Genomic DNA, 24,863 nt, shown 5'->3' with positions numbered 1-24,863 from the left:
TGGGCCAATGGGGACAGTAATGTGTCTGGGACAATGGGGACAGTAATGTCTCTGGGCCAATGGGGACAGTAATGTGTCTGGGTCAATGAGGACAGTAATGTCTCTGGGCCAATGGGGACAGTAATGTGTCTGGGCCAATGGGGACAGTAATGTCTCTGGGCCAATGGGGACAGTAATGTCTCTGGGCCAATGGGGACAGTAATGTCTCTGGGTCAATGGGGACAGTAATGTGTCTGGGTCAATGGGGACAGTAATGTCTCTGGGCCAATGGGGACAGTGTGTACCCACCTGTGTCTGGGCCAATGGGGACAGTAATGTGTCTGGGACAATGGGGACAGTAATGTCTCTGGGCCAATGGGGACAGTAATGTGTCTGGGCCAATGGGGACAGTGTGTACCCACCTGTGTCTGGGCCAATGGGGACAGTGTGTACCCACCTGTGTCTGGGCCAATGGGGACAGTGTGTACCCACCTGTGTCTGGGCCAATGGGGACAGTGTGTAGGTAGGGGCGAGGGGAGTCCTGTGTGGCTCAGTCGGTAGAGCATGGCGCTTGCAACGCCAAGCGTCGTGGGTTCGTTTCCCACTGGGACCACCCATATGTAAAAGTAGTGGCCCCAGCCGACTTGTAAGTCGCTTTGGACAAAAGCGTCTGCTAAATGGGATATATTTATTTATTTATTTATATATCTGGGCCAATGGGGACGGTAATGTGTCTGGGTCAATGGGGACAGTTATGTGTCTAGGCCAATGGGGACAGTGTGTACCAACCTGTGTCTGGGCCAATGGGGACAGTGTGTACCAACCTGTGTCTGGGCCAATGGGGACAGTGTGTACCAACCTGTGTCTGGGCCAATGGGGACAGTGTGTACCAACCTGTGTCTGGGCCAATGGGGACAGTGTGTACCCACCTGTGTCTGGGCCAATGGGGACAGTGTGTACCAACCTGTGTCTAGGCCAATGGGGACAGTGTGTACCAACCTGTGTCTGGGCCAATGGGGACAGTGTGTACCAACCTGTGTCTAGGCCAATGGGGACAGTGTGTACCCACCTGTGTCTGGGCCAATGGGGACAGTGTGTACCCACCTGTGTCTGGGCCAATGGGGACAGTGTGTACCCACCTGTGTCTGGGCCAATGGGGACGGTAATGTGTCTGGGCCAATGGGGACAGTGTGTACCCACCTGTGTCTGGGCCAATGGGGACAGTAATGTGTCTGGGCCAATGGGGACAGTGTGTACCAACCTGTGTCTGGGCCAATGGGGACAGTGTGTACCCACCTGTGTCTGGGCCAATGGGGACAGTAATGTCTCTGGGTCAATGGGGACAGTAATGTGTCTGGGCCAATGGGGACAGTAATGTCTCTGGGCCAATGGGGACAGTAATGTGTCTGGGCCAATGGGGACAGTAATGTCTCTGGGTCAATGGGGACAGTAATGTGTCTGGGCCAATGGGGACAGTGTGTACCCACCTGTGTCTGGGCCAATGGGGACAGTGTGTACCCACCTGTGTCTGGGCCAATGGGGACAGTGTGTACCCACCTGTGTCTGGGCCAATGGGGACAGTGTGTACCCACCTGTGTCTGGGCCAATGGGGACAGTAATGTCTCTGGGCCAATGGGGACAGTAATGTCTCTGGGTCAATGGGGACAGTAATGTCTCTGGGTCAATGGGGACAGTAATGTCTCTGGGCCAATGGGGACAGTAATGTCTCTGGGTCAATGGGGACAGTAATGTCTCTGGGCCAATGGGGACAGTAATGTCTCTGGGCCAATGGGGACAGTAATGTGTCTGGGACAATGGGGACAGTAATGTCTCTGGGCCAATGGGGACAGTAATGTGTCTGGGCCAATGGGGACAGTGTGTACCCACCTGTGTCTGGGCCAATGGGGACAGTGTGTACACACCTGTGTCTGGGCCAATGGGGACAGTGTGTACCCACCTGTGTCTGGGCCAATGGGGACAGTGTGTACCCACCTGTGTCTGGGCCAATGGGGACGGTAATGTGTCTGGGTCAATGGGGACAGTGTGTACCCACCTGTGTCTGGGCCAATGGGGACAGTGTGTACCCACCTGTGTCTGGGCCAATGGGGACGGTAATGTGTCTGGGCCAATGGGGACAGTGTGTACCCACCTGGGTCTGGGCCAATGGGGACGGTAATGTGTCTGGGTCAATGGGGACAGTAATGTGTCTAGGCCAATGGGGACAGTGTGTACCAACCTGTGTCTGGGCCAATGGGGACAGTGTGTACCAACCTGTGTCTGGGCCAATGGGGACAGTAATGTGTCTAGGCCAATGGGGACAGTGTGTACCAACCTGTGTCTAGGCCAATGGGGACAGTGTGTACCAACCTGTGTCTAGGCCAATGGGGACAGTGTGTACCAACCTGTGTCTGGGCCAATGGGGACAGTGTGTACTCACCTGTGTCTGGGCCAATGGGGACGGTAATGTGTCTGGGCCAATGGGGACAGTGTGTACCCACCTGTGTCTGGGCCAATGGGGACAGTAATGTGTCTGGGCCAATGGGGACAGTGTGTACCAACCTGTGTCTGGGCCAATGGGGACAGTGTGTACCCACCTGTGTCTGGGCCAATGGGGACAGTAATGTCTCTGGGTCAATGGGGACAGTAATGTGTCTGGGCCAATGGGGACAGTAATGTCTCTGGGTCAATGGGGACAGTAATGTGTCTGGGCCAATGGGGACAGTAATGTCTCTGGGACAATGGGGACAGTAATGTGTCTGGGCCAATGGGGACAGTGTGTACCCACCTGTGTCTGGGCCAATGGGGACAGTGTGTACCCACCTGTGTCTGGGCCAATGGGGACAGTGTGTACCAACCTGTGTCTGGGCCAATGGGGACAGTGTGTACCCACCTGTGTCTGGGCCAATGGGGACAGTGTGTACCCACCTGTGTCTGGGCCAATGGGGACAGTGTGTACCCACCTGTGTCTGGGCCAATGGGGACAGTGTGTACCCACCTGTGTCTGGGCCAATGGGGACAGTGTGTACCCACCTGTGTCTGGGCCAATGGGGACAGTGTGTACCCACCTGTGTCTGGGCCAATGGGGACAGTGTGTACCCACCTGTGTCTGGGCCAATGGGGACAGTGTGTACCCACCTGTGTCTGGGCCAATGGGGACAGTGTGTACCCACCTGTGTCTGGGCCAATGGGGACAGTGTGTACCCACCTGTGTCTGGGCCAATGGGGACAGTGTGTACCCACCTGTGTCTGGGCCAATGGGGACAGTGTGTACCCACCTGTGTCTGGGCCAATGGGGACAGTGTGTACCCACCTGTGTCTGGGCCAATGGGGACAGTGTGTACCCACCTGTGTCTGGGCCAATGGGGACAGTGTGTACCCACCTGTGTCTGGGCCAATGGGGACAGTGTGTACCCACCTGTGTCTGGGCCAATGGGGACAGTGTGTACCCACCTGTGTCTGGGCCAATGGGGACAGTGTGTACCCACCTGTGCCTGGGCCAATGGGGACAGTGTGTACCCACCTGTGTCTGGGCCAATGGGGACAGTGTGTACCCACCTGTGCCTGGTGCATTTGAACCAGTTGAGGATGTCAGTACACCTGGTGTAGTAGACCTGGTCAAAGGGGTGGGCGTAGGACTCCTGGACCGTCACAGCATAACTACAGCAGAGGAACACAAGGAACACCAATCACAATACGATTTAGAAATGGACTGTATTTACAGTTATACCCCCCTCTATCCTCCACCCTCCCCTCTATCCTCCACCCTCCCCTCTATCCTCCACCCTCCCCTCTATCCTCCCCCTCTATCCTCCACCCTCCCCTCTATCCTCCACCCTCCCCCTCTATCCTCCACCCTCCCCTCTATCCTCCACCCTCCCCTCTATCCTCCACCCTCCCCTCTATCCTCTTCTCTATCCTCCCCTCTATCCTCCACCCTCCCCTCTATCCTCCACCCTCCCCTCTATCCTCCACCCTCCCCTCTATCCTCCACCCTCCCCTCTATCCTCCACCCTCCCCTCTATCCTCCACCCTCCCCTCTATCCTCTTCTCTATCCTCCCCCTCTATCCTCCACCCTCCCCCTCTATCCTCCACCCTCCCCTCTATCCTCTTCTCTATCCTCCCCTCTATCCTCCACCCTCCCCTCTATCCTCCACCCTCCCCTCTATCCTCCCCCTCTATCCTCCACCCTCCCCTCTATCCTCCACCCTCCCCTCTATCCTCCACCCTCCCCTCTATCCTCCACCCTCCCCCTCTATTCTCTTTTCTATCCTCCCCCTCTATCCTCCACCCTCCCCTCTATCCTTCACCCTCCCCCTCTATTCTCTTCTCTATCCTCCCCCTCTATCCTCCACCCTCCCCCTCTATTCTCTTCTCTATCCTTTCCCTCTATCCTCCACCCTCCCCCTCTATTCTCTTCTCTATCCTCCCCCTCTATCCTCCACCCTCCCCCTCTATTCTCTTCTCTATCCTCCCCTCTATTCTCCACCCTCCCCCTCTATTCTCTTCTCTATCCTCCCCCTCTATCCTCCACCCTCCCCCTCTATTCTCTTCTCTATCCTCTATCCTCCACCCTCCCCCTCTCTTCTCTATCCTCCACCCTCCCCCTCTATTCTCTTCTCTATCCTCCCCTCTATCCTCCACCCTCCCCCTCTATTCTCTTCTCTATCCTCCCCCTCTATCCTCAACCCTCCCCCTCTATCCTCCACCCTCCCACTCTATCCTCCACCTCTATTCTCTTCTCTATCCTCCCTCTCTATCCTCTATCCTCTATCTATCCTCCATCCTCCCTCTCTATCCTCTATCCTCCCCCTCTATCCTCCCACTCTATCCTCCATCCTCCCTCTCTATCCTCTATCCTCCCCCTCTATCCTCCATCCTCCCCCTCTATTCTCTATCCTTTCCCTCTATCCTCTATCCTCCCACTCTTTCCTCCATCCTCCCCCTCTATCCTCCACCCTCCCCCTCTATTCTCTTCTCTATCCTCCCCCTCTGTCCTCCATCCTCCCTCTCTATCCTCTATCCTCCCCTCTATCCTCCATCCTCCCCCTCTATTCTCTTCTCTATCCTCCCCCTCTATCCTATATCCTCCCCCTCTATTCACTATCCTCCCCCTCTATTCACTATCCTCTCCCTCTATTCTCTATCCTCCCCCTCTATTCACTATCCTCTCCCTCTATTCTCTATCCTCTCCCTCTATTCTCTATCCTCTCCCTCTATCCTCTATCCTCTTCCTCTATCCTCTCCCTCTATCCTCTCCCTCTATCCTCTCCCTCTAACCTCTATCCTCTCCCTCTAACCTCTATCCTCTCCCTCTAACCTCTATCCTCTTCCTCTATCCTCTCCCTCTTTCCTCTCCCTCTCCCTCTATCCTCTCCCTCTATCCTCTCCCTCTATCCTCTCCTTCTAACCTCTATCCTCTTCCTCTATCCTCTCCCTCTATCCTCCCCCTCTATCCTCTCCCTCTATCCTCTCCCTCAATCCTCTCCCTCTAACCTCTATCCTCTCCCTCTATCCTCTCCCTCTATCCTCTATTCTCTTTGCTTATTTTTCATAAGTGACACAATATGGCTGCTGCGTGTTAATTGATTAGGAAGAGAGTGCTGTGTGTGTCGTTGGCTGATCAATTATCCTGCTGCATATTTCATCTGGAATCAATGATGTCCTACAGACGCATTGGGAATAGATATGGGCTTCTTAGTCTGTCTGTCTGTCTGTCTGTCTGTCTGTCTGTCTGTCTGTCTGTCTGTCTGTCTGTCTGTCTGTCTATCTGTTTGTCTGTATGTCTGTCTGTCTGTCTGGCTGTCTGTCTCTCTGTTTGTCTGTCTGTCTGTCTGTCTGTCTGTCTGTCTGTCTGGCTGTCTGGCTGTCTGTCTGTCTGTCTCTCTGTTTGTCTCTCTCTCTCGCTGTCTGTCTGTATGTCTCTCTCTCTCTCACTCACTCACTCTCTCTCTCTCTCTCTCTCTCTCTCTCTCTCTCTCTCTCTCTCTCTCTGTCTGTTTGTCTGTCTCTCTGTCTGTATGTCTTTGTCTGTCTGTCTGTCTGTCTGTCTGTCTGTCTGTCTTTCTGTCTGTCTGTCTGTCTGTCTGTCTATCTCTCTGTTTGTCTCTCTCTCTCGCTGTCTGTCTGTCTGTCTGTCTGTCTTTCTCCTAATATTTGTGCTGTCATGACAACTGCTACGGTGATTGAATTGTCGTGGGAGTTGGCAAGGCTAGGATCACTCTGATAAACATAGCATGGGGCCAGGCTAGGATCATTCTGATAAACATAGCATGGGGCTAGGCTAGGATCACTCTGATAAACATAGCATGGGGCTAGGCTAGGATCATTCTGATAAACATAGCATGGGGCTAGGCTAGGATCACTCTGATAAACATAGCATGGGGCTAGGCTAGGATCACTCTGATAAACATAGCATGGGGCTAGGCTAGGATCACTCTGATAAACATAGCATGGGGCCAGGCTAGGATCATTCTGATAAACATAGCATGGGGCTAGGCTAGGATCATTCTGATAAACATAGCATGGGGCTAGGCTAGGATCATTCTGATAAACATAGCATGGGGCTAGGCTAGGATCATTCTGATAAACATAGCATGGGGCTAGGCTAGGATCATTCTGATAAACATAGCATGGGGCTAGGCTAGGATCATTCTGATAAACATAGCATGGGGCTAGGCTAGGATCATTCTGATGAACATAGCATGGGGCTAGGCTAGGATCATTCTGATAAACATAGCATGGGGCTAGGCTAGGATCATTCTGATAAACATAGCATGGGGCTAGGCTAGGATCACTCTGATAAACATAGCATGGGGCTAGGCTAGGACCACTCTGATAAACATAGCATGGGGCCAGGCTAGGATCACTCTGATAAACATAGCATGGGGCTAGGCTAGGATCATTCTGATAAACATAGCATGGGGCTAGGCTAGGATCATTCTGATAAACATAGCATGGGGCTAGGCTAGGATCACTCTGATAAACATAGCATGGGGCTAGGCTAGGATCACTCTGATAAACATAGCATGGGGCTAGGCTAGGATCATTCTGATAAACATAGCATGGGGCTAGGCTAGGATCATTCTGATAAACATATCTAGATCCATTATTGCATGGAACTTCGTTCCATCTCATTTTTCCTGGTATCCAATTGGTAGTTACAGTCTTGTCTCATCGCTGCAACTCCCGTACGGACTCGGGAGAGGCGAAGGTCGAGAGCCGTGCTTCCTCCGAAACATGACCCAACCGAGCCGCACTGCTTCGTGACACAATGCCCACTTAACCAGGAAGCCAGCAGCACCAATGAGACAAGGACATCCCTGCAGGTCAAACCCTCCCCTAACCCGGAAGCCAGCCGCACCAATGAGACAAGGACATCCCTGCCGGTCAAACCCTCCCCTAACCCGGAAGCCAGCCGCACCAATGAGACAAGGACATCCCTGCTAGTCAAACCCCCCCCTAACCCGGAAGCCAGCCGCACCAATGAGACAAGGACATCCCTGCCGACCAAACCCTCCCCTAACCCGGACGACGCTGAGCCAACTGTGCGCTGCTCCATGGGTCTCCCGGTCGAGGCGACAGAGCCTGGACTCAAACCAGGATCTCTAGTGGCACAGCTCTGTCTTAGACCACCGCACCACTCGAGGCACACTCTCCCCCTATTTGACCTAGATAGTTTGTGTGCATTGATAAGTAGGCTGCGTGTGCCTTTCTAAAATGATGTAGTTCTGTCCTTGAGCTGTTGTCTATTTCCGTTCTGTATTGTGTCATGTTTCATGTTGTGTGGAAGGGGTAACTGCTGATAAAAGACCAAACACCTACGCCGACTACGGTTGCAAAAGTCTGCTAACTTTACCCAGAATTCACAGGTTTTCCAGAAATCCTGGTTGGAAGATTCTAGATTTCCTGGTTATTCCTGATTCCTGATTCTGAGAATCTCTAAACTGGGATTTTTGATAAACCAAGGAATTTTGGGAAAGTGACCTGATTTGATAGAGAAGCCAAGGAGGATGAATCATTCTGTCTGGTAGTTATATGAATCAGGAGGATGAATCATTCTGTCAGTTGGTTGTAATGGAGGATGAATCATTCTGTCTGTTGGTCGTAATGGAGGATGAATCATTCTGTCTGATGGTTGTAATGGAGGATGAATCATTCTGTCTGTTGGTTGTAATGGAGGATGAATCATTCTGTCTGTTGGCTGTAATGGAGGATGAATCATTCTGTCTGTTGGTTGTATGAATCAGGAGGATGAATCATTCTGTCTGTTGGTCGTAATGGAGGATGAATCATTCTGTCTGTTGGTCATATGAATCAGGAGGATGAATCATTCTGTCTGTTGGTTGTAATGGAGGATGAATCATTCTGTCTGTTGGTTGTATGAATCAGGAGGATGAATCATTCTGTCTGTTGGTCGTAATGGAGGATGAATCATTCTGTCTGTTGGTCATATGAATCAGGAGGATGAATCATTCTGTCTGATGGTTGTAATGGAGGATGAATCATTCTGTCTGATGGTTGTAATGGAGGATGAATCATTCTGTCTTCTGGTCGTAATGGAGGATGAATCATTCTGTCTGTTGGTCGTAATGGAGGATGAATCATTATGTCTGTTGGTTGTAATGGAGGATGAATCATTCTGTCTGATGGTTGTAATGGAGGATGAATCATTCTGTCTGTTGGTTGTAATGGAGGATGAATCATTCTGTCTGTTGGTTGTAATGGAGGATGAATCATTCTGTCTGATGGTTGTAATGGAGGATGAATCATTCTGTCTGTTGGTTGTAATGGAGGATGAATCATTCTGTCTGTTGGTTGTAATGGAGGATGAATCATTCTGTCTGATGGTTGTAATGGAGGATGAATCATTCTGTCTGTTGGTTGTAATGGAGGATGAATCATTCTGTCTGTTGGTTGTATGAATCAGGAGGATGAATCATTATGTCTGATGGTTGTAATGGAGGATGAATCATTCTGTCTGTTGGTTGTAATGGAGGATGAATCATTCTGTCTGTTGGTTGTAATGGAGGATGAATCATTCTGTCTGTTGGTTGTAATGGTGGATGAATCATTCTGTCTGTTGGTTGTAATGGAGGATGAATCATTCTGTCTGTTGGTTGTAATGGAGGATGAATCATTCTGTCTGTTGGTTGTAATGGAGGATGAATCATTCTGTCTGTTGGTTGTAATGGAGGATGAATCATTCTGTCTGTTGGTCGTAATGGAGGATGAATCATTATGTCTGTTGGTTGTAATGGAGGATGATTCATTATGTCTGTTGGTTGTAATGCAGGATGAATCATTCTGTCTGTTGGCTGTAATGGAGGATGAATCATTCTGTCTGTTGGCTGTAATGGAGGATGAATCATTATGTCTGTTGGTTGTAATGCAGGATGAATCATTCTGTCTGATGGTTGTAATGGAGGATGAATCATTCTGTCTGTTGGTCGTAATGGAGGATGAATCATTCTGTCTGTTGGTTGTATGAATCAGGAGGATGAATCATTCTGTCTGTTGGTTGTAATGGAGGATGAATCATTCTGTCTGTTGGTTGTATGAATCAGGAGGATGAATCATTCTGTCTGTTGGTCGTAATGGAGGATGAATCATTCTGTCTGATGGTTGTAATGGAGGATGAATCATTCTGTCTGTTGGTTGTAATGGAGGATGAATCATTCTGTCTGTTGGCTGTAATGGAGGATGAATCATTCTGTCTGATGGTTGTAATGGAGGATGAATCATTCTGTCTGTTGGTCGTAATGGAGGATGAATCATTCTGTCTGATGGTTGTAATGGAGGATGAATCATTCTGTCTGATGGTTGTAATGGAGGATGAATCATTCTGTCTGTTGGTTGTAATGGAGGATGAATCATTCTGTCTGATGGTTGTATGAATCAGGAGGATGAATCATTCTGTCTGTTGGTTGTAATGGAGGATGAATCATTCTGTCTGTTGGTTGTAATGGAGGATGAATCATTCTGTCTGTTGGCTGTAATGGAGGATGAATCATTCTGTCTGATGGTTGTAATGGAGGATGAATCATTCTGTCTGTTGGCTGTAATGGAGGATGAATCATTCTGTCTGATGGTTGTAATGGAGGATGAATCATTCTGTCTGTTGGCTGTAATGGAGGATGAATCATTCTGTCTGATGGTTGTAATGGAGGATGAATCATTATGTCTGTTGGTTGTAATGGAGGATGAATCATTCTGTCTGATGGTTGTAATGGAGGATGAATCATTCTGTCTGTTGGTTGTATGAATCAGGAGGATGAATCATTCTGTCTGTTGGTTGTAATGGAGGATGAATCATTCTGTCTGATGGTTGTAATGGAGGATGAATCATTCTGTCTGATGGTTGTATGAATCAGGAGGATGAATCATTCTGTCTGTTGGTTGTAATGGAGGATGAATCATTCTGTCTGTTGGTTGTAATGGAGGATGAATCATTCTGTCTGATGGTTGTATGAATCAGGAGGATGAATCATTCTGTCTGTTGGTTGTAATGGAGGATGAATCATTCTGTCTGTTGGTTGTAATGGAGGATGAATCATTCTGTCTGATGGTTGTATGAATCAGGAGGATGAATCATTCTGTCTGTTGGTCGTATGAATGGAGGATGAATCATTCTGTCCGTTGGCTGTAATAGAGGATGATTCATTCTGTCTGATGGTTGTAATGGAGGATGAATCATTCTGTCTGTTGGTCGTAATGGAGGATGAATCATTCTGTCTGATGGTTGTAATGGAGGATGAATCATTCTGTCTGTTGGTTGTAATGGAGGATGAATCATTCTGTCTGATGGTTGTAATGGAGGATGAATCATTCTGTCTGATGGTTGTATGAATCAGGAGGATGAATCATTCTGTCTGTTGGTTGTAATGGAGGATGAATCATTCTGTCTGTTGGTTGTAATGGAGGATGAATCATTCTGTCTGTTGGCTGTAATGGAGGATGAATCATTCTGTCTGATGGTTGTAATGGAGGATGAATCATTCTGTCTGATGGTTGTAATGGAGGATGAATCATTATGTCTGTTGGTTGTAATGGAGGATGAATCATTCTGTCTGATGGTTGTAATGGAGGATGAATCATTCTGTCTGTTGGTTGTATGAATCAGGAGGATGAATCATTCTGTCTGTTGGTTGTAATGGAGGATGAATCATTCTGTCTGATGGTTGTAATGGAGGATGAATCATTCTGTCTGATGGTTGTATGAATCAGGAGGATGAATCATTCTGTCTGTTGGTTGTAATGGAGGATGAATCATTCTGTCTGTTGGTTGTAATGGAGGATGAATCATTCTGTCTGATGGTTGTATGAATCAGGAGGATGAATCATTCTGTATGTTGGTTGTAATGGAGGATGAATCATTCTGTCTGTTGGTTGTAATGGAGGATGAATCATTCTGTCTGATGGTTGTATGAATCAGGAGGATGAATCATTCTGTCTGTTGGTCGTATGAATCAGGAGGATGAATCATTCTGTCTGTTGGTTGTAATGGAGGATGAATCATTCTGTCTGTTGGTTGTAATGGAGGATGAATCATTCTGTCTGATGGTTGTAATGGAGGATGAATCATTCTGTCTGTTGGTCGTATGAATCAGGTGGATGAATCATTCTGTCTGATGGTTGTAATGGAGGATGAATCATTCTGTCTGATGGTTGTAATGGAGGATGAATCATTCTGTCTGTTGGTCGTATGAATCAGGAGGATGAATCATTCTGTCTGATGGTTGTAATGGAGGATGAATCATTCTGTCTGTTGGTTGTATGAAGCAGGAGGATGAATCATTCTGTCTGTTGGCTGTAATGGAGGATGAATCATTCTGTCTGATGGTTGTAATGGAGGATGAATCATTCTGTCTGTTGGTTGTAATGGAGGATGAATCATTTTGTCTGTTGGTTGTATGAATCAGGAGGATGAATCATTATGTCTGTTGGTTGTAATGGAGGATGAATCATTCTGTCTGTTGGTTGTAATGGAGGATGAATCATTCTGTCTGTTGGATGTAATGGAGGATGAATCATTCTGTCTGATGGTTGTAATGGAGGATGAATCATTTTGTCTGATGGTTGTAATGGAGGATGAATCATTCTGTCTGTTGGCTGTAATGGAGGATGAATCATTATGTCTGTTGGCTGTAATGGAGGATGAATCATTCTGTCTGATGGTTGTAATGGAGGATGAATCATTCTGTCTGATGGTTGTAATGGAGGATGAATCATTCTGTCTGATGGTTGTAATGGAGGATGAATCATTCTGTCTGTTGGTTGTAATGGAGGATGAATCATTCTGTCTGATGGTTGTAATGGAGGATGAATCATTCTGTCTGATGGTTGTAATGGAGGATGAATCATTTTGTCTGATGGTTGTAATGGAGGATGAATCATTCTGTCTGTTGGCTGTAATGGAGGATGAATCATTATGTCTGTTGGCTGTAATTGAGGATGAATCATTCTGTCTGATGGTTGTAATGGAGGATGAATCATTCTGTCTGTTGGTTGTAATGGAGGATGAATCATTCTGTCTGTTGGTCGTAATGGAGGATGAATCATTCTGTCTGTTGGTCGTAATGGAGGATGAATCATTCTGCCTGTTGGTTGTAATGGAGGATGAATCATTCTGTCTGTTGGTTGTAATGGAGGATGAATCATTCTGTCTGTTGGTTGTAATGGAGGATGAATCATTCTGCCTGTTGGTTGTAATGGAGGATGAATCATTCTGCCTGTTGGTTGTAATGGAGGATGAATCATTCTGTCTGTTGGTTGTAATGGAGGATGAATCATTCTGTCTGTTGGCTGTAATGGAGGATGAATCATTCTGTCTGTTGGTTGTATGAATCAGGAGGATGAATCATTCTGTCTGATGGTTGTAATGGAGGATGAATCATTATGTCTGTTGGTTGTAATGGAGGATGAATCATTCTGTCTGATGGTTGTAATGGAGGATGAATCATTCTGTCTGTTGGTTGTATGAATCAGGAGGATGAATCATTCTGTCTGTTGGTTGTAATGGAGGATGAATCATTCTGTCTGATGGTTGTAATGGAGGATGAATCATTCTGTCTGATGGTTGTATGAATCAGGAGGATGAATCATTCTGTCTGTTGGTTGTAATGGAGGATGAATCATTCTGTCTGTTGGTTGTAATGGAGGATGAATCATTCTGTCTGATGGTTGTATGAATCAGGAGGATGAATCATTCTGTATGTTGGTTGTAATGGAGGATGAATCATTCTGTCTGTTGGTTGTAATGGAGGATGAATCATTCTGTCTGATGGTTGTATGAATCAGGAGGATGAATCATTCTGTCTGTTGGTCGTATGAATCAGGAGGATGAATCATTCTGTCTGTTGGTTGTAATGGAGGATGAATCATTCTGTCTGTTGGTTGTAATGGAGGATGAATCATTCTGTCTGATGGTTGTAATGGAGGATGAATCATTCTGTCTGTTGGTCGTATGAATCAGGTGGATGAATCATTCTGTCTGATGGTTGTAATGGAGGATGAATCATTCTGTCTGATGGTTGTAATGGAGGATGAATCATTCTGTCTGTTGGTCGTATGAATCAGGAGGATGAATCATTCTGTCTGATGGTTGTAATGGAGGATGAATCATTCTGTCTGTTGGTTGTATGAAGCAGGAGGATGAATCATTCTGTCTGTTGGCTGTAATGGAGGATGAATCATTCTGTCTGATGGTTGTAATGGAGGATGAATCATTCTGTCTGTTGGTTGTAATGGAGGATGAATCATTTTGTCTGTTGGTTGTATGAATCAGGAGGATGAATCATTATGTCTGTTGGTTGTAATGGAGGATGAATCATTCTGTCTGTTGGTTGTAATGGAGGATGAATCATTCTGTCTGTTGGATGTAATGGAGGATGAATCATTCTGTCTGATGGTTGTAATGGAGGATGAATCATTTTGTCTGATGGTTGTAATGGAGGATGAATCATTCTGTCTGTTGGCTGTAATGGAGGATGAATCATTATGTCTGTTGGCTGTAATGGAGGATGAATCATTCTGTCTGATGGTTGTAATGGAGGATGAATCATTCTGTCTGATGGTTGTAATGGAGGATGAATCATTCTGTCTGATGGTTGTAATGGAGGATGAATCATTCTGTCTGTTGGTTGTAATGGAGGATGAATCATTCTGTCTGATGGTTGTAATGGAGGATGAATCATTCTGTCTGATGGTTGTAATGGAGGATGAATCATTTTGTCTGATGGTTGTAATGGAGGATGAATCATTCTGTCTGTTGGCTGTAATGGAGGATGAATCATTATGTCTGTTGGCTGTAATTGAGGATGAATCATTCTGTCTGATGGTTGTAATGGAGGATGAATCATTCTGTCTGTTGGTTGTAATGGAGGATGAATCATTCTGTCTGTTGGTCGTAATGGAGGATGAATCATTCTGTCTGTTGGTCGTAATGGAGGATGAATCATTCTGCCTGTTGGTTGTAATGGAGGATGAATCATTCTGTCTGTTGGTTGTAATGGAGGATGAATCATTCTGTCTGTTGGTTGTAATGGAGGATGAATCATTCTGCCTGTTGGTTGTAATGGAGGATGAATCATTCTGCCTGTTGGTTGTAATGGAGGATGAATCATTCTGTCTGTTGGTTGTAATGGAGGATGAATCATTCTGTCTGTTGGCTGTAATGGAGGATGAATCATTCTGTCTGTTGGTTGTATGAATCAGGAGGATGAATCATTCTGTCTGATGGTTGTAATGGAGGATGAATCATTCTGTCTGATGGTTGTAATGGAGGATGAATCATTCTGTCTGTTGGTTGTAATGGAGGATGAATCATTCTGACTGTTGGTTGTATGAATCAGGAGGATGAATCATTCTGCCTGTTGGTTGTATGAATCAGGAGGATGAATCATTCTGTCTGATGGTTGTAATGGAGGATGAATCATTCTGTCTGTTGGTTGTAATGGAGGATGAATCATTATGTCTGTTGGCTGTAATGGAGGATGAATCATTCTGTCTGTTGGTTGTAATGGAGGATGAATCATTATGTCTGATGGTTGTAATGGAGGATGAATCATTCTGACTGTTGGTTGTATGAATCAGGAGGATGAATCATTATGTCTGATGGTTGTAATGGAGGATGAATCATTCTGTCTGTTGGTTGTAATGCAGGATGAATCATTCTGTCTGTTGGCTGTAATGCAGGACGCATGGTCATGACTTATCGCTCACCTCTCCCAGTGACTGCAGACGTTAGGATCGTCTGGGTTCAGGCTCCAGACTCTGGGTGTAGTGAACCCCAGGACAGCCAACAAGACCAGGGTTAAGGTTAGGGCCAGAGGGATGGTCCCCATCCTGAGGACACACCTGAGGGAGAGATAGAGGGCGGGTGAGTGAGACAGAGAGACACACAGAGAGAGACAGAGAGAGACAGAGAGAGAGAGAGAGAGGGAGAGAGACAGACACAGAGAGAGACAGAGAGAGACAGAAAGAGACAGAGAGAGACACACACAGAGATACAGAGAGAGACATTGACACAGAGAGAGAGAGAGAGATAGAGAGAGAGAGAGAGAGACACAGAGAGACACAGAGAGAGAGAGAGAGATACACAGACACAGAGAGACATAGAGAGACACAGAGAGAGAGACACAGAGAGACACAGAGAGACACAGAGAGACAGAGAGAGAGAGAGACACAGAGAGACAGAGAGAGACAGAGAGATAAAGAGAGACAAAGAGAGAAACAGAGAGACACAGAGAGAGACAGAGAGACAGAGAGAGAGACAGAGAGAGACACAGAGAGACAGAGACAGAGAAACACAGAGAGACAGACAGAGAGAGAGAGAGAGAGAGAGAGAGAGACAGAGAGAGACAGAGAGATAAAGAGAGACAAAGAGAGAAACAGAGAGACACAGAGAGAGACAGAGAGACAGAGAGAGAGACAGAGAGAGACACAGAGAGACAGAGACAGAGAAACACAGAGAGACAGACAGAGAGAGAGAGCGAGAGACAGAGAGAGACACAGAGAGAGAGAGACAGAGAGACACAGAGAGACAGAGAGAGAGTAGAGAGAGAGAGAGAGAGAGAGAGAGAGAGAGAGAGAGATTGACACAGAGAGAGAGAGAGACAGAGAGAGAGAGACACAGAGAGACACAGAGAGACACAGAGAGAGTAGGACACCACTGCAACATACAGTGTACTAAACTATTCTGGTACAAAGATACTGTAAGATACCACTACTTCAACCCAGATTAACAAATTGTTGATTAAAAAACAAAGATACTGTAGTTACCACTACTTCAACCCAGATGAACAAGTTGTTGATTAAAAATCAAAGATACTGTAGTTACCACTACTTCAACCCAGATGAACAAGTTGTTGATTAAAAAACAAAGATACTGTAGTTACCACTACTTCAACCCAGATTAACAAGTTGTTGATTACCTGTCCCCCAGCCCGTCCCCCAGCCCGTCCCACAGCCTGTCACCCAGCCTGTTCCCAGCCTTTAACCCATCCTGTCCCCCAGCCTGTCACCCAGCCTGTCCCCCAGCCTGTCCTCCAGCCTGTCCCCCAGCCTGTCCTTCAGCCTGTCCTCCAGCCTGTCCCCCAGCCTGTCCCCCAGCCTGTCCCCCAGCCTGTCCCCCAGCCTGTCCCCCAGCCTGTCCCCCAGCCTGTCACCCAGCCTTTAACCCAGCCTGTCCCCCAGCCTGTCCCCCAGCCTGTTCCCAGCCTTTAACCCAGCCTGTCCCCCATCCTGTCCCCCAGCCTGTCACCCAGCCTGTCCCCCAGCCTGTCCCCCAGCCTGTCCCCCAGCCTGTTCCCAGCCTTTAACCCAGCCTGTCCCCCATCCTGTCCCCCAGCCTGTCACCCAGCCTGTCACCCAGCCTGTCCCCCAGCATGTTCCCAGCCTTTAACCCAGCCTGTCCCCCAGCCTGTCACCTATCACCCACCCTGTCACCCAGCCTGTCACCTATCACCCAGCCTGTCACCTATCACCCACCCTGTCACCCAGCCTGTCACCTGTCACCCAGCCTGTCCCCCAGCCTGTCCCCCAGCCTGTCCCCCAGCCTGTCCCCCAGCCTGTCCCCAGCCTTTAACCCAGCCTGTCCCCCAGCCTGTCCCCCAGCCTGTCCCCCAGCCTGTCATCTGTCCCCCAGCCTGTCCCCCAGCCTGTCCCCCAGCCTGTCCCCCAGCCTGTCACCCAGCCTGTCCCCCAGCCTGTCCCCCAGCCTTTAACCCAGCCTGTCCCCCAGCCTGTCACCCAGCCTGTCACCTGTCACCCACCCTGTCACCCATCCTGTCACCTGTCACCCAGCCTGTCACCTGTCACCCACCCTGTCACCCAGCCTGTCACCTGTCACCCAGTCTGTCACCTGTCACCCAGCCTGTCCCCCAGCATGTTCCCAGCCTTTAACCCAGCCTGTCCCCCAGCCTGTCCCCCAGCCTGTCCCCCAGCCTGTCATCTGTCCCCCAGCCTGTCCCCCAGCCTGTCCCCCACCCTGTCCCCCAGCCTGTCACACAGCCTGTCACCCACCCTGTCACATGTCACCCAGCCTGTCACCACCCTGTCACCCACCCTGTCACCCACCCTGTCACCCAGCCTGTCGCCCAGCCTGTCGCCCAGCCTGTCACCCACCCTGTCACATGTCACCCAGCCTGTCACCACCCTGTCACCCACCCTGTCACCCAGCCTGTCGCCCAGCCTGTCGCCCAGCCTGTCACCCACCCTGTCACATGTCACCCACCCTGTCACCCAGCCTGTCGCCCAGCCTGTCGCCCAGCCTGTCACCCACCCTGTCACATGTCACCCAGCCTGTCACCACCCTGTCACCCACCCTGTCACCCAGCCTGTCGCCCAGCCTGTCGCCCAGCCTGTCACCCACCCTGTCACATGTCACCCAACATGTCCTCCAGCCTGTCACCAGTCACCCAGCCTGTCACCCACCCTGTCACCTGTCACCCAGCCTGTCCTCCAGCCTGTCGCCTGTCACCCAACATGTCCTCCAGCATGTCACCTGTCACCCAGCCTGTCACCCAGCCTGTCACACAGCCTGTCACCCAGCCTGTCACCCAGCCTGTCCCCCACCATGTCACCCAGCCTGTCCTCCAGCCTGTTCCCCAGCCTGTCCCCCAGCCTGTCACCCAGCCTGTCACACAGCCTGTCACCCAGCCTGTCACCCAGCCTGTCCCCCACCATGTCACCCAGCCTGTCCTCCAGCCTGTTCCCCAGCCTGTCCCCCAGCCTGTCACCCAGCCTGTCGCCTGTCACCCAGCATGTCACCTGTCATCTACCCTGTCGCCCACCCTGTCACACACCCTGTCACCCAGCATGTCACCCAGCCTGTCCCCCAGCCTGTCCGCCAGCCTGTCACCCAGCCTGTCGCCCACCCTGTCACCCAGCCTGTCACATGTCACCCACCCTGTCACCTGTCACCTACCCTGTCACCACCCTGTCACCCAGCCTGTCACCTGTCACCCACCCTGTCACATGTCACCCAGCCTGTCACCCACCCTGTCAACTGTCACCCACCCTGTCACCCAGCCTGTCACCTGTCACCCAGCTTGTCACCCACCCTATCACCTGTCACCCACCCTGTCACACAGCTTGTCACCTGTCACCCACCCTGTAACCCAGCCTGTCACCTGTCACCTACCCTGTCACCACCCTGTCACCCAGCCTGTCACCTGGGTCCTGTGTGGCTCAGTCGGTAGAGCATGGCGCTTGCAACGCCAAGCGTCGTGGGTTCGATTCCCGCTGGGGCCACCCATATGTAAAAAAGTAGTGGCCCCAGCCGACTTGTAAGTCGCTTTGGACAAAAGCGTCTGCTAAATGGGATATATTATTATTATTATTATTACCGGTCACCCACCCTGTCACCCAGCCTGTCACCTGTCACCCACCCTGTCACCCAGCCTGTCACCTGTCACCCAGCCTGTCACCATCCTGTCACCCAGCCAGTCACCTGTCACCCAGCCGGTCACCACCCTGTCACCCAGCCTGTCACCCACCCTGTCACCTGTCACCCAGCCTGTCGCCCATCCTGTCACCCAGCCTGTCGCCTGTCACCCAGCCTGTCACCCAGCCTTTCGCCTGTCACCCACCCTGTCACCCAGCCGGTCACCTGTCACCCACCCTGTCACCACCCTGTCACCCAGCCTGTCACCCACCCTGTCACCTGTCACCCAGCCTGTCGCCCATCCTGTCACCCAGCCTGTCGCCTGTCACCCAGCCTGTCACCCAGCATGTTACCTGTCACCCAGCCTGTCACCCAGCCTGTCACACAGCCTGTCACGCAACATGTCTCCTGTCATCTACTCTGTCACGCAGCATGTCACCTGTCACCCACTCTGTCACCTGTCACCCAGCCTGTCACCTGTCACCCAGCCTGTCACCTGTTACCCAGCCTGTCACCTGTCACCCAGCCTGTCACCCAGCATGTCACCTGTCACACAGCCTGTCACACAGCCTGTCACGCAACATGTCTCCTGTCATCTACCCTGTCACCCACTCTGTCACCTGTCACCCAGCATGTCACCTGTCACCCAGCCTGTCACCCACCCTGTCACCCATCCTGTCACCTGTCACCCACCCTGTCACCCACCCTGTCACCTGTCACCCACCCTGTCACCTGTCACCCAGCCTGTCACCTGTCACCCAGCCTGTCACCCACCCTGTCACCCAGCCTGTCACCCACCCTGTCACCCAGCCTGTCACCTATCACCCAGCCTGTCACCTATCACCCAGCCTGTCACCCACCCTGTCAGGGTGCCAGGGTTCCTCCAGACATGACGCTTGGCATTCAGGCCAATTTACTGTGTGTTGCCAGGTCAGTTCTTTACTGTGTGTTGCCAGGTCAGCTCTTTACTGTGTGTTGCCAGGTCAGCTCTTTACTGTGTGTTGCCAGGTCAGCTCTTTACTGTGTGTTGCCCAGTCAGCTCTTTACTGTGTGTTGCCAGTCAGCTCTTTACTGTGTGTTGCCAGGTCAGCTCTTTACTGTGTGTTGCCAGGTCAGCTCTTTACTGTGTGTTGCCAGGTCAGCTCTTTACTGTGTGTTGCCCAGTCAGCTCTTTACTGTGTGTTGCCAGGTCAGCTCTTTACTGTGTGTTGGCCAGGTCAGTTCTTTCCTGTGTGTTGCCAGGTCAGCTCTTTACTGTGTGTTGCCAGGTCAGCTCTTTACTGTGCGTTGCCAGGTCAGCTCTTTACTGTGTGTTGCCAGGTCAGTTCTTTCCTGTGTGTTGGCCAGGTCAGTTCTTTCCTGTGTGTTGCCAGGTCAGCTCTTTACTGTGTGTTGCCAGGTCAGCTCTTTAATGTGTGTTGCCAGGTCAGCTCTTTACTGTGTGTTGCCCAGTCAGCTCTTTACTGTGTGTTGCCAGGTCAGCTCTTTACTGTGTGTTGCCCAGTAAGCTCTTTACTGTGTGTTGCCAGTCAGCTCTTTACTGTGTGTTGCCAGGTCAGTTCTTTCCTGTGTGTTGACAGGTCAGCTCTTTACTGTGTGTTGACAGGTCAGCTCTTTACTGTGTGTTGCCAGGTCAGCTCTTTACTGTGTGTTGCCAGGTCAGCTCTTTACTGCGTGTTGCCAGGTCAGCTCTTTACTGTGTGTTGACAGGTCAGCTCTTTACTGTGTGTTGCCAGGTCTGCTTTTAACTGTGTTTCCCAGTCAGCTCTTTACTGTGTGTTGCCAGGTCAGCTCTTTACTGTGTTTCCCAGTCAGCTCTTTACTGTGTGTTGCCAGGTCAGCTCTTTACTGTGTGTTGGCAGTCAGCTCTTTACTGTGTGTTGCCTGGTCAGCTCTTTACTGTGTGTTGCCAGGTCAGCTCTTTACTGTGTGTTTCCCAGTCAACTCTTTACTGTGTGTTGCCAGGTCAGCTCTTTAATGTGTGTTTCCCAGCCAGCTCTTTACTGTGTGTTGCCAGTTAAGCTCTTTACTGTGTGTTGCCAGGTCAGCTCTTTACTGTGTGTTGCCAGGTCAGCTCTTCACTGTGTGTTGCCAGGTCAGCTCTTTACTGTGTGTTGCCAGGTCAGCTCTTTACAGTGTGTTGCCAGGTCAGCTCTTTACTGTGTGTTGCCAGGTCAGCTCTTTACTGTGTGTTGCCAGTCAGCTCTTTACTGTGTGTTGCCAGGTCAGCTCTTTACTGTGTGTTGGCAGTCAGCTCTTTACTGTGTGTTGCCAGGTCTGCTCTTTACTGTGTGTTGCCAGGTCAGCTCTTTACTGTGTTTCCCAGTCAGCTCTTTACTGTGTGTTGCCAGGTCAGCTCTTTACTGTGTGTTGGCAGTCAGCTCTTTACTGTGTGTTGCCAGGTCAGCTCTTTACTGTGTGTTGCCAGTCAGCTCTTTACTGTGTTGCCCAGGTCAGCTCTATACTGTGTGTTGCCAGGTCAGCTCTTTAATGTGTGTTGCCAGGTCAGCTCTGTACTGTGTGTTGACAGGTCAGCTCTTTACTGTTTGTTGCCAGTCAGCTCTTTACTGTGTGTTGCCAGGTCAGCTCTGTACTGTGTGTTGACAGGTCAGCTCTTTACTGTGTGTTGTCAGGTAAGCTCTTTACTGTGTGTTGCCAGGTCAGCTCTTTACTGTGTGTTGCCAGGTCAGTTCTTTACTGTGTGTTGCCAGGTCAGCTCTTTACTGTGTGTTGCCAGGTCAGCTCTTTACTGTGTGTTGCCAGGTCAGCTCTTTACTGTGTGTTGCCCAGTAAGCTCTTTACTGTGTGTTGCCAGGTCAGCTCTTTACTGTGTGTTGCCAGTCAGCTCTTTACTGTGTGTTGCCAGGTCAGCTCTTTACTGTGTGTTGCCAGTCAGCTCTTTACTGTGTGTTGCCAGGTCAGCTCTTTAATGTGTGTTGCCAGGTCAGCTCTTTACTGTGTGTTGCCAGGTCAGCTCTTTACTGTGTGTTGCCAGGTCAGCTCTTTACTGTGTGTTGCCAGGTCAGCTCTTTACTGTGTTTCCCAGTCAGCTCTTTACTGTGTGTTGCCAGGTCAGCTCTTTACTGTGTGTTGCCAGGTCAGCTCTTTACTGTGTGTTGCCAGGTCAGCTCTTTACTGTGTTTCCCAGTCAGCTCTTTACTGTGTGTTGCCAGGTCAGCTCTTTACTGTGTGTTGGCAGTCAGCTCTTTACTGTGTGTTGCCTGGTCAGCTCTTTACTGTGTGTTGCCAGGTCAGCTCTTTACTGTGTGTTGCCAGGTCAGCTCTTTACTGTGTGTTGCCAGGTCAGCTCTTTACTGTGTGTTGCCAGGTCAGCTCTTTACTGTGTGTTGCCAGGTCAGCTCTTTACTGTGTGTTGCCAGGTCAGCTCTTTACTGTGTGTTGCCCAGTCAGCTCTTTACTGTGTGTTGCCAGGTCAGCTCTTTACTGTGTGTTGCCAGTCAGCTCTTTACTGTGTGTTGCCAGGTCAGCTCTTTACTGTGTGTTGCCAGTCAGCTCTTTACTGTGTGTTGCCAGGTCAGCTCTTTAATGTGTGTTGCCAGGTCAGCTCTTTACTGTGTGTTGCCAGGTCAGCTCTTTACTGTGTGTTGCCATGTCAGCTCTTTACTGTGTGTTGCCAGGTCAGCTCTTTACTGTGTTTCCCAGTCAGCTCTTTACTGTGTGTTGCCAGGTCAGCTCTTTACTGTGTGTTGCCAGGTCAGCTCTTTACTGTGTGTTGCCAGGTCAGCTCTTTACTGTGTTTCCCAGTCAGCTCTTTACTGTGTGTTGCCAGGTCAGCTCTTTACTGTGTGTTGGCAGTCAGCTCTTTACTGTGTGTTGCCTGGTCAGCTCTTTACTGTGTGTTGCCAGGTCAGCTCTTTACTGTGTGTTGCCAGGTCAGCTCTTTACTGTGTGTTGCCAGGTCAGCTCTTTACTGTGTGTTGCCAGGTCAGCTCTTTACTGTGTGTTGCCAGGTCAGCTCTTTACTGTGTGTTGCCAGGTCAGCTCTTTACTGTGTGTTGGCAAGTCAGCTCTTTACTGTGTGTTGCAAGGTCAGCTCTTTACTGTGTGTTGGCAAGTCAGCTCTTTACTGTGTGTTGTCAAGTCAGCTCTTTACTGTGTGTTGCCCAGTCAACTCTTTACTGTGTGTTGCCAGTCAGCTCTTTAATGTGTGTTGCCTGGTCAGCTCTTTACTGTGTGTTGCCAGGTCAGCTCTTTACTGTGTGTTGCCAGGTCAGCTCTTTACTGTGTGTTGGCAAGGTCAGCTCTTTACTGTGTGTTGCCAGGTCAGCTCTTTACTGTGTGTTGGCAGGTCAGCTCTTTACAGTGTGTTGCCAGGTCAGCTCTTTACTGTGTGTTGCCCAGGTCAGCTCTATACTGTGTGTTGCCAGGTCAGCTCTTTACTGTGTGTTGACAGGTCAGCTCTTTACTGTGTGTTGCCAGGTCAGCTCTTTACTGTGTGTTGCCAAGTCAGCTCTTCACTGTGTGTTGCCCAGGTCAGCTCTTTACTGTGTGTTGCCAGGTCAGCTCTTTACTGTGTGTTGCCAGGTCTGCTCTTTACTGTGTTTCCCAGTCAGCTCTTTACTGTGTGTTGGCCAGGTCAGCTCTTTACTGTGTGTTGCCCAGGTCAGCTCTTTACTGTGTGTTGCCAGGTCAGCTCTTTACTGTGTGTTGCCAGGTCAGCTCTTTACTGTGTTTCCCAGTCAGCTCTTTACTGTGTGTTGCCAGGTCAGCTCTTTACTGTGTGTTGGCAGTCAGCTCTTTACTGTGTGTTGCCTGGTCAGCTCTTTACTGTGTGTTGCCAGGTCAGCTCTTTACTGTGTGTTGCCCAGTCAACTCTTTACTGTGTGTTGCCAGGTCAGCTCTTTAATGTGTGTTTCCCAGTCAGCTCTTTACTGTGTGTTGCCAGTTAAGCTCTTTACTGTGTGTTGCCATGTCAGCTCTTTACTGTGTGTTGCCAGTCAGCTCTTTACTGTGTGTTGCCAGGTCAGCTCTTTACTGTGTGTTGCCAGGTAAGCTCTTTACTGTGTGTTGCCAGGTCAGCTCTTTACTGTGTGTTGCCATGTCAGCTCTTTACTGTGTGTTGCCAGTCAGCTCTTTACTGTGTGTTGCCAGGTCAGCTCTTTACTGTGTGTTGCCAGGTCAGCTCTTTACTGTGTGTTGCCCAGTCAGCTCTTTACTGTGTGTTGCCAGGTCAGCTCTTTACTGTGTGTTGCCAGTCAGCTCTTTACTGTGTGTTGCCAGGTCAGCTCTTTACTGTGTGTTGCCAGTCAGCTCTTTACTGTGTGTTGCCAGGTCAGCTCTTTAATGTGTGTTGCCAGGTCAGCTCTTTACTGTGTGTTGCCAGGTCAGCTCTTTACTGTGTGTTGCCAGGTCAGCTCTTTACTGTGTGTTGCCAGGTCAGCTCTTTACTGTGTTTCCCAGTCAGCTCTTTACTGTGTGTTGCCAGGTCAGCTCTTTACTGTGTGTTGCCAGGTCAGCTCTTTACTGTGTGTTGCCAGGTCAGCTCTTTACTGTGTTTCCCAGTCAGCTCTTTACTGTGTGTTGCCAGGTCAGCTCTTTACTGTGTGTTGGCAGTCAGCTCTTTACTGTGTGTTGCCTGGTCAGCTCTTTACTGTGTGTTGCCAGGTCAGCTCTTTACTGTGTGTTGCCAGGTCAGCTCTTTACTGTGTGTTGCCAGGTCAGCTCTTTACTGTGTGTTGCCAGGTCAGCTCTTTACTGTGTGTTGCCAGGTCAGCTCTTTACTGTGTGTTGCCAGGTCAGCTCTTTACTGTGTGTTGGCAAGTCAGCTCTTTACTGTGTGTTGCAAGGTCAGCTCTTTACTGTGTGTTGGCAAGTCAGCTCTTTACTGTGTGTTGTCAAGTCAGCTCTTTACTGTGTGTTGCCCAGTCAACTCTTTACTGTGTGTTGCCAGTCAGCTCTTTAATGTGTGTTGCCTGGTCAGCTCTTTACTGTGTGTTGCCAGGTCAGCTCTTTACTGTGTGTTGCCAGGTCAGCTCTTTA

General features: G+C 49.5%; 1 protein-coding gene across 1 annotated transcript in view; it reads right to left on the bottom strand.

Annotated features, from left to right (window-relative positions):
- megf11 (multiple EGF-like-domains 11) overlaps window positions 1–24,863 on the bottom strand; it is a 551,700-nt gene that overhangs the window by 355,993 nt on the left and 170,844 nt on the right. Inside the window, exons 4-5 of the mRNA XM_064990212.1 lie at window positions 15,200–15,334; window positions 3,535–3,636 (exon numbers count right to left, since the gene is read on the bottom strand). Of these exons, the coding sequence (XP_064846284.1) occupies window positions 3,535–3,636; window positions 15,200–15,321 (224 nt within the window). The 5' untranslated portion in view covers window positions 15,322–15,334. The remainder of the gene's footprint in view (window positions 1–3,534; window positions 3,637–15,199; window positions 15,335–24,863) is intronic.

The sequence above is a fragment of the Oncorhynchus masou genome, chromosome 15 (assembly GCF_036934945.1).
Source record: "Oncorhynchus masou masou isolate Uvic2021 chromosome 15, UVic_Omas_1.1, whole genome shotgun sequence".
NCBI lineage: Eukaryota > Metazoa > Chordata > Actinopteri > Salmoniformes > Salmonidae > Oncorhynchus > Oncorhynchus masou.
The sequence above is the reverse complement of the archived record's forward strand: the minus strand, read 5'-3'. Positions and strand labels throughout refer to the sequence as shown.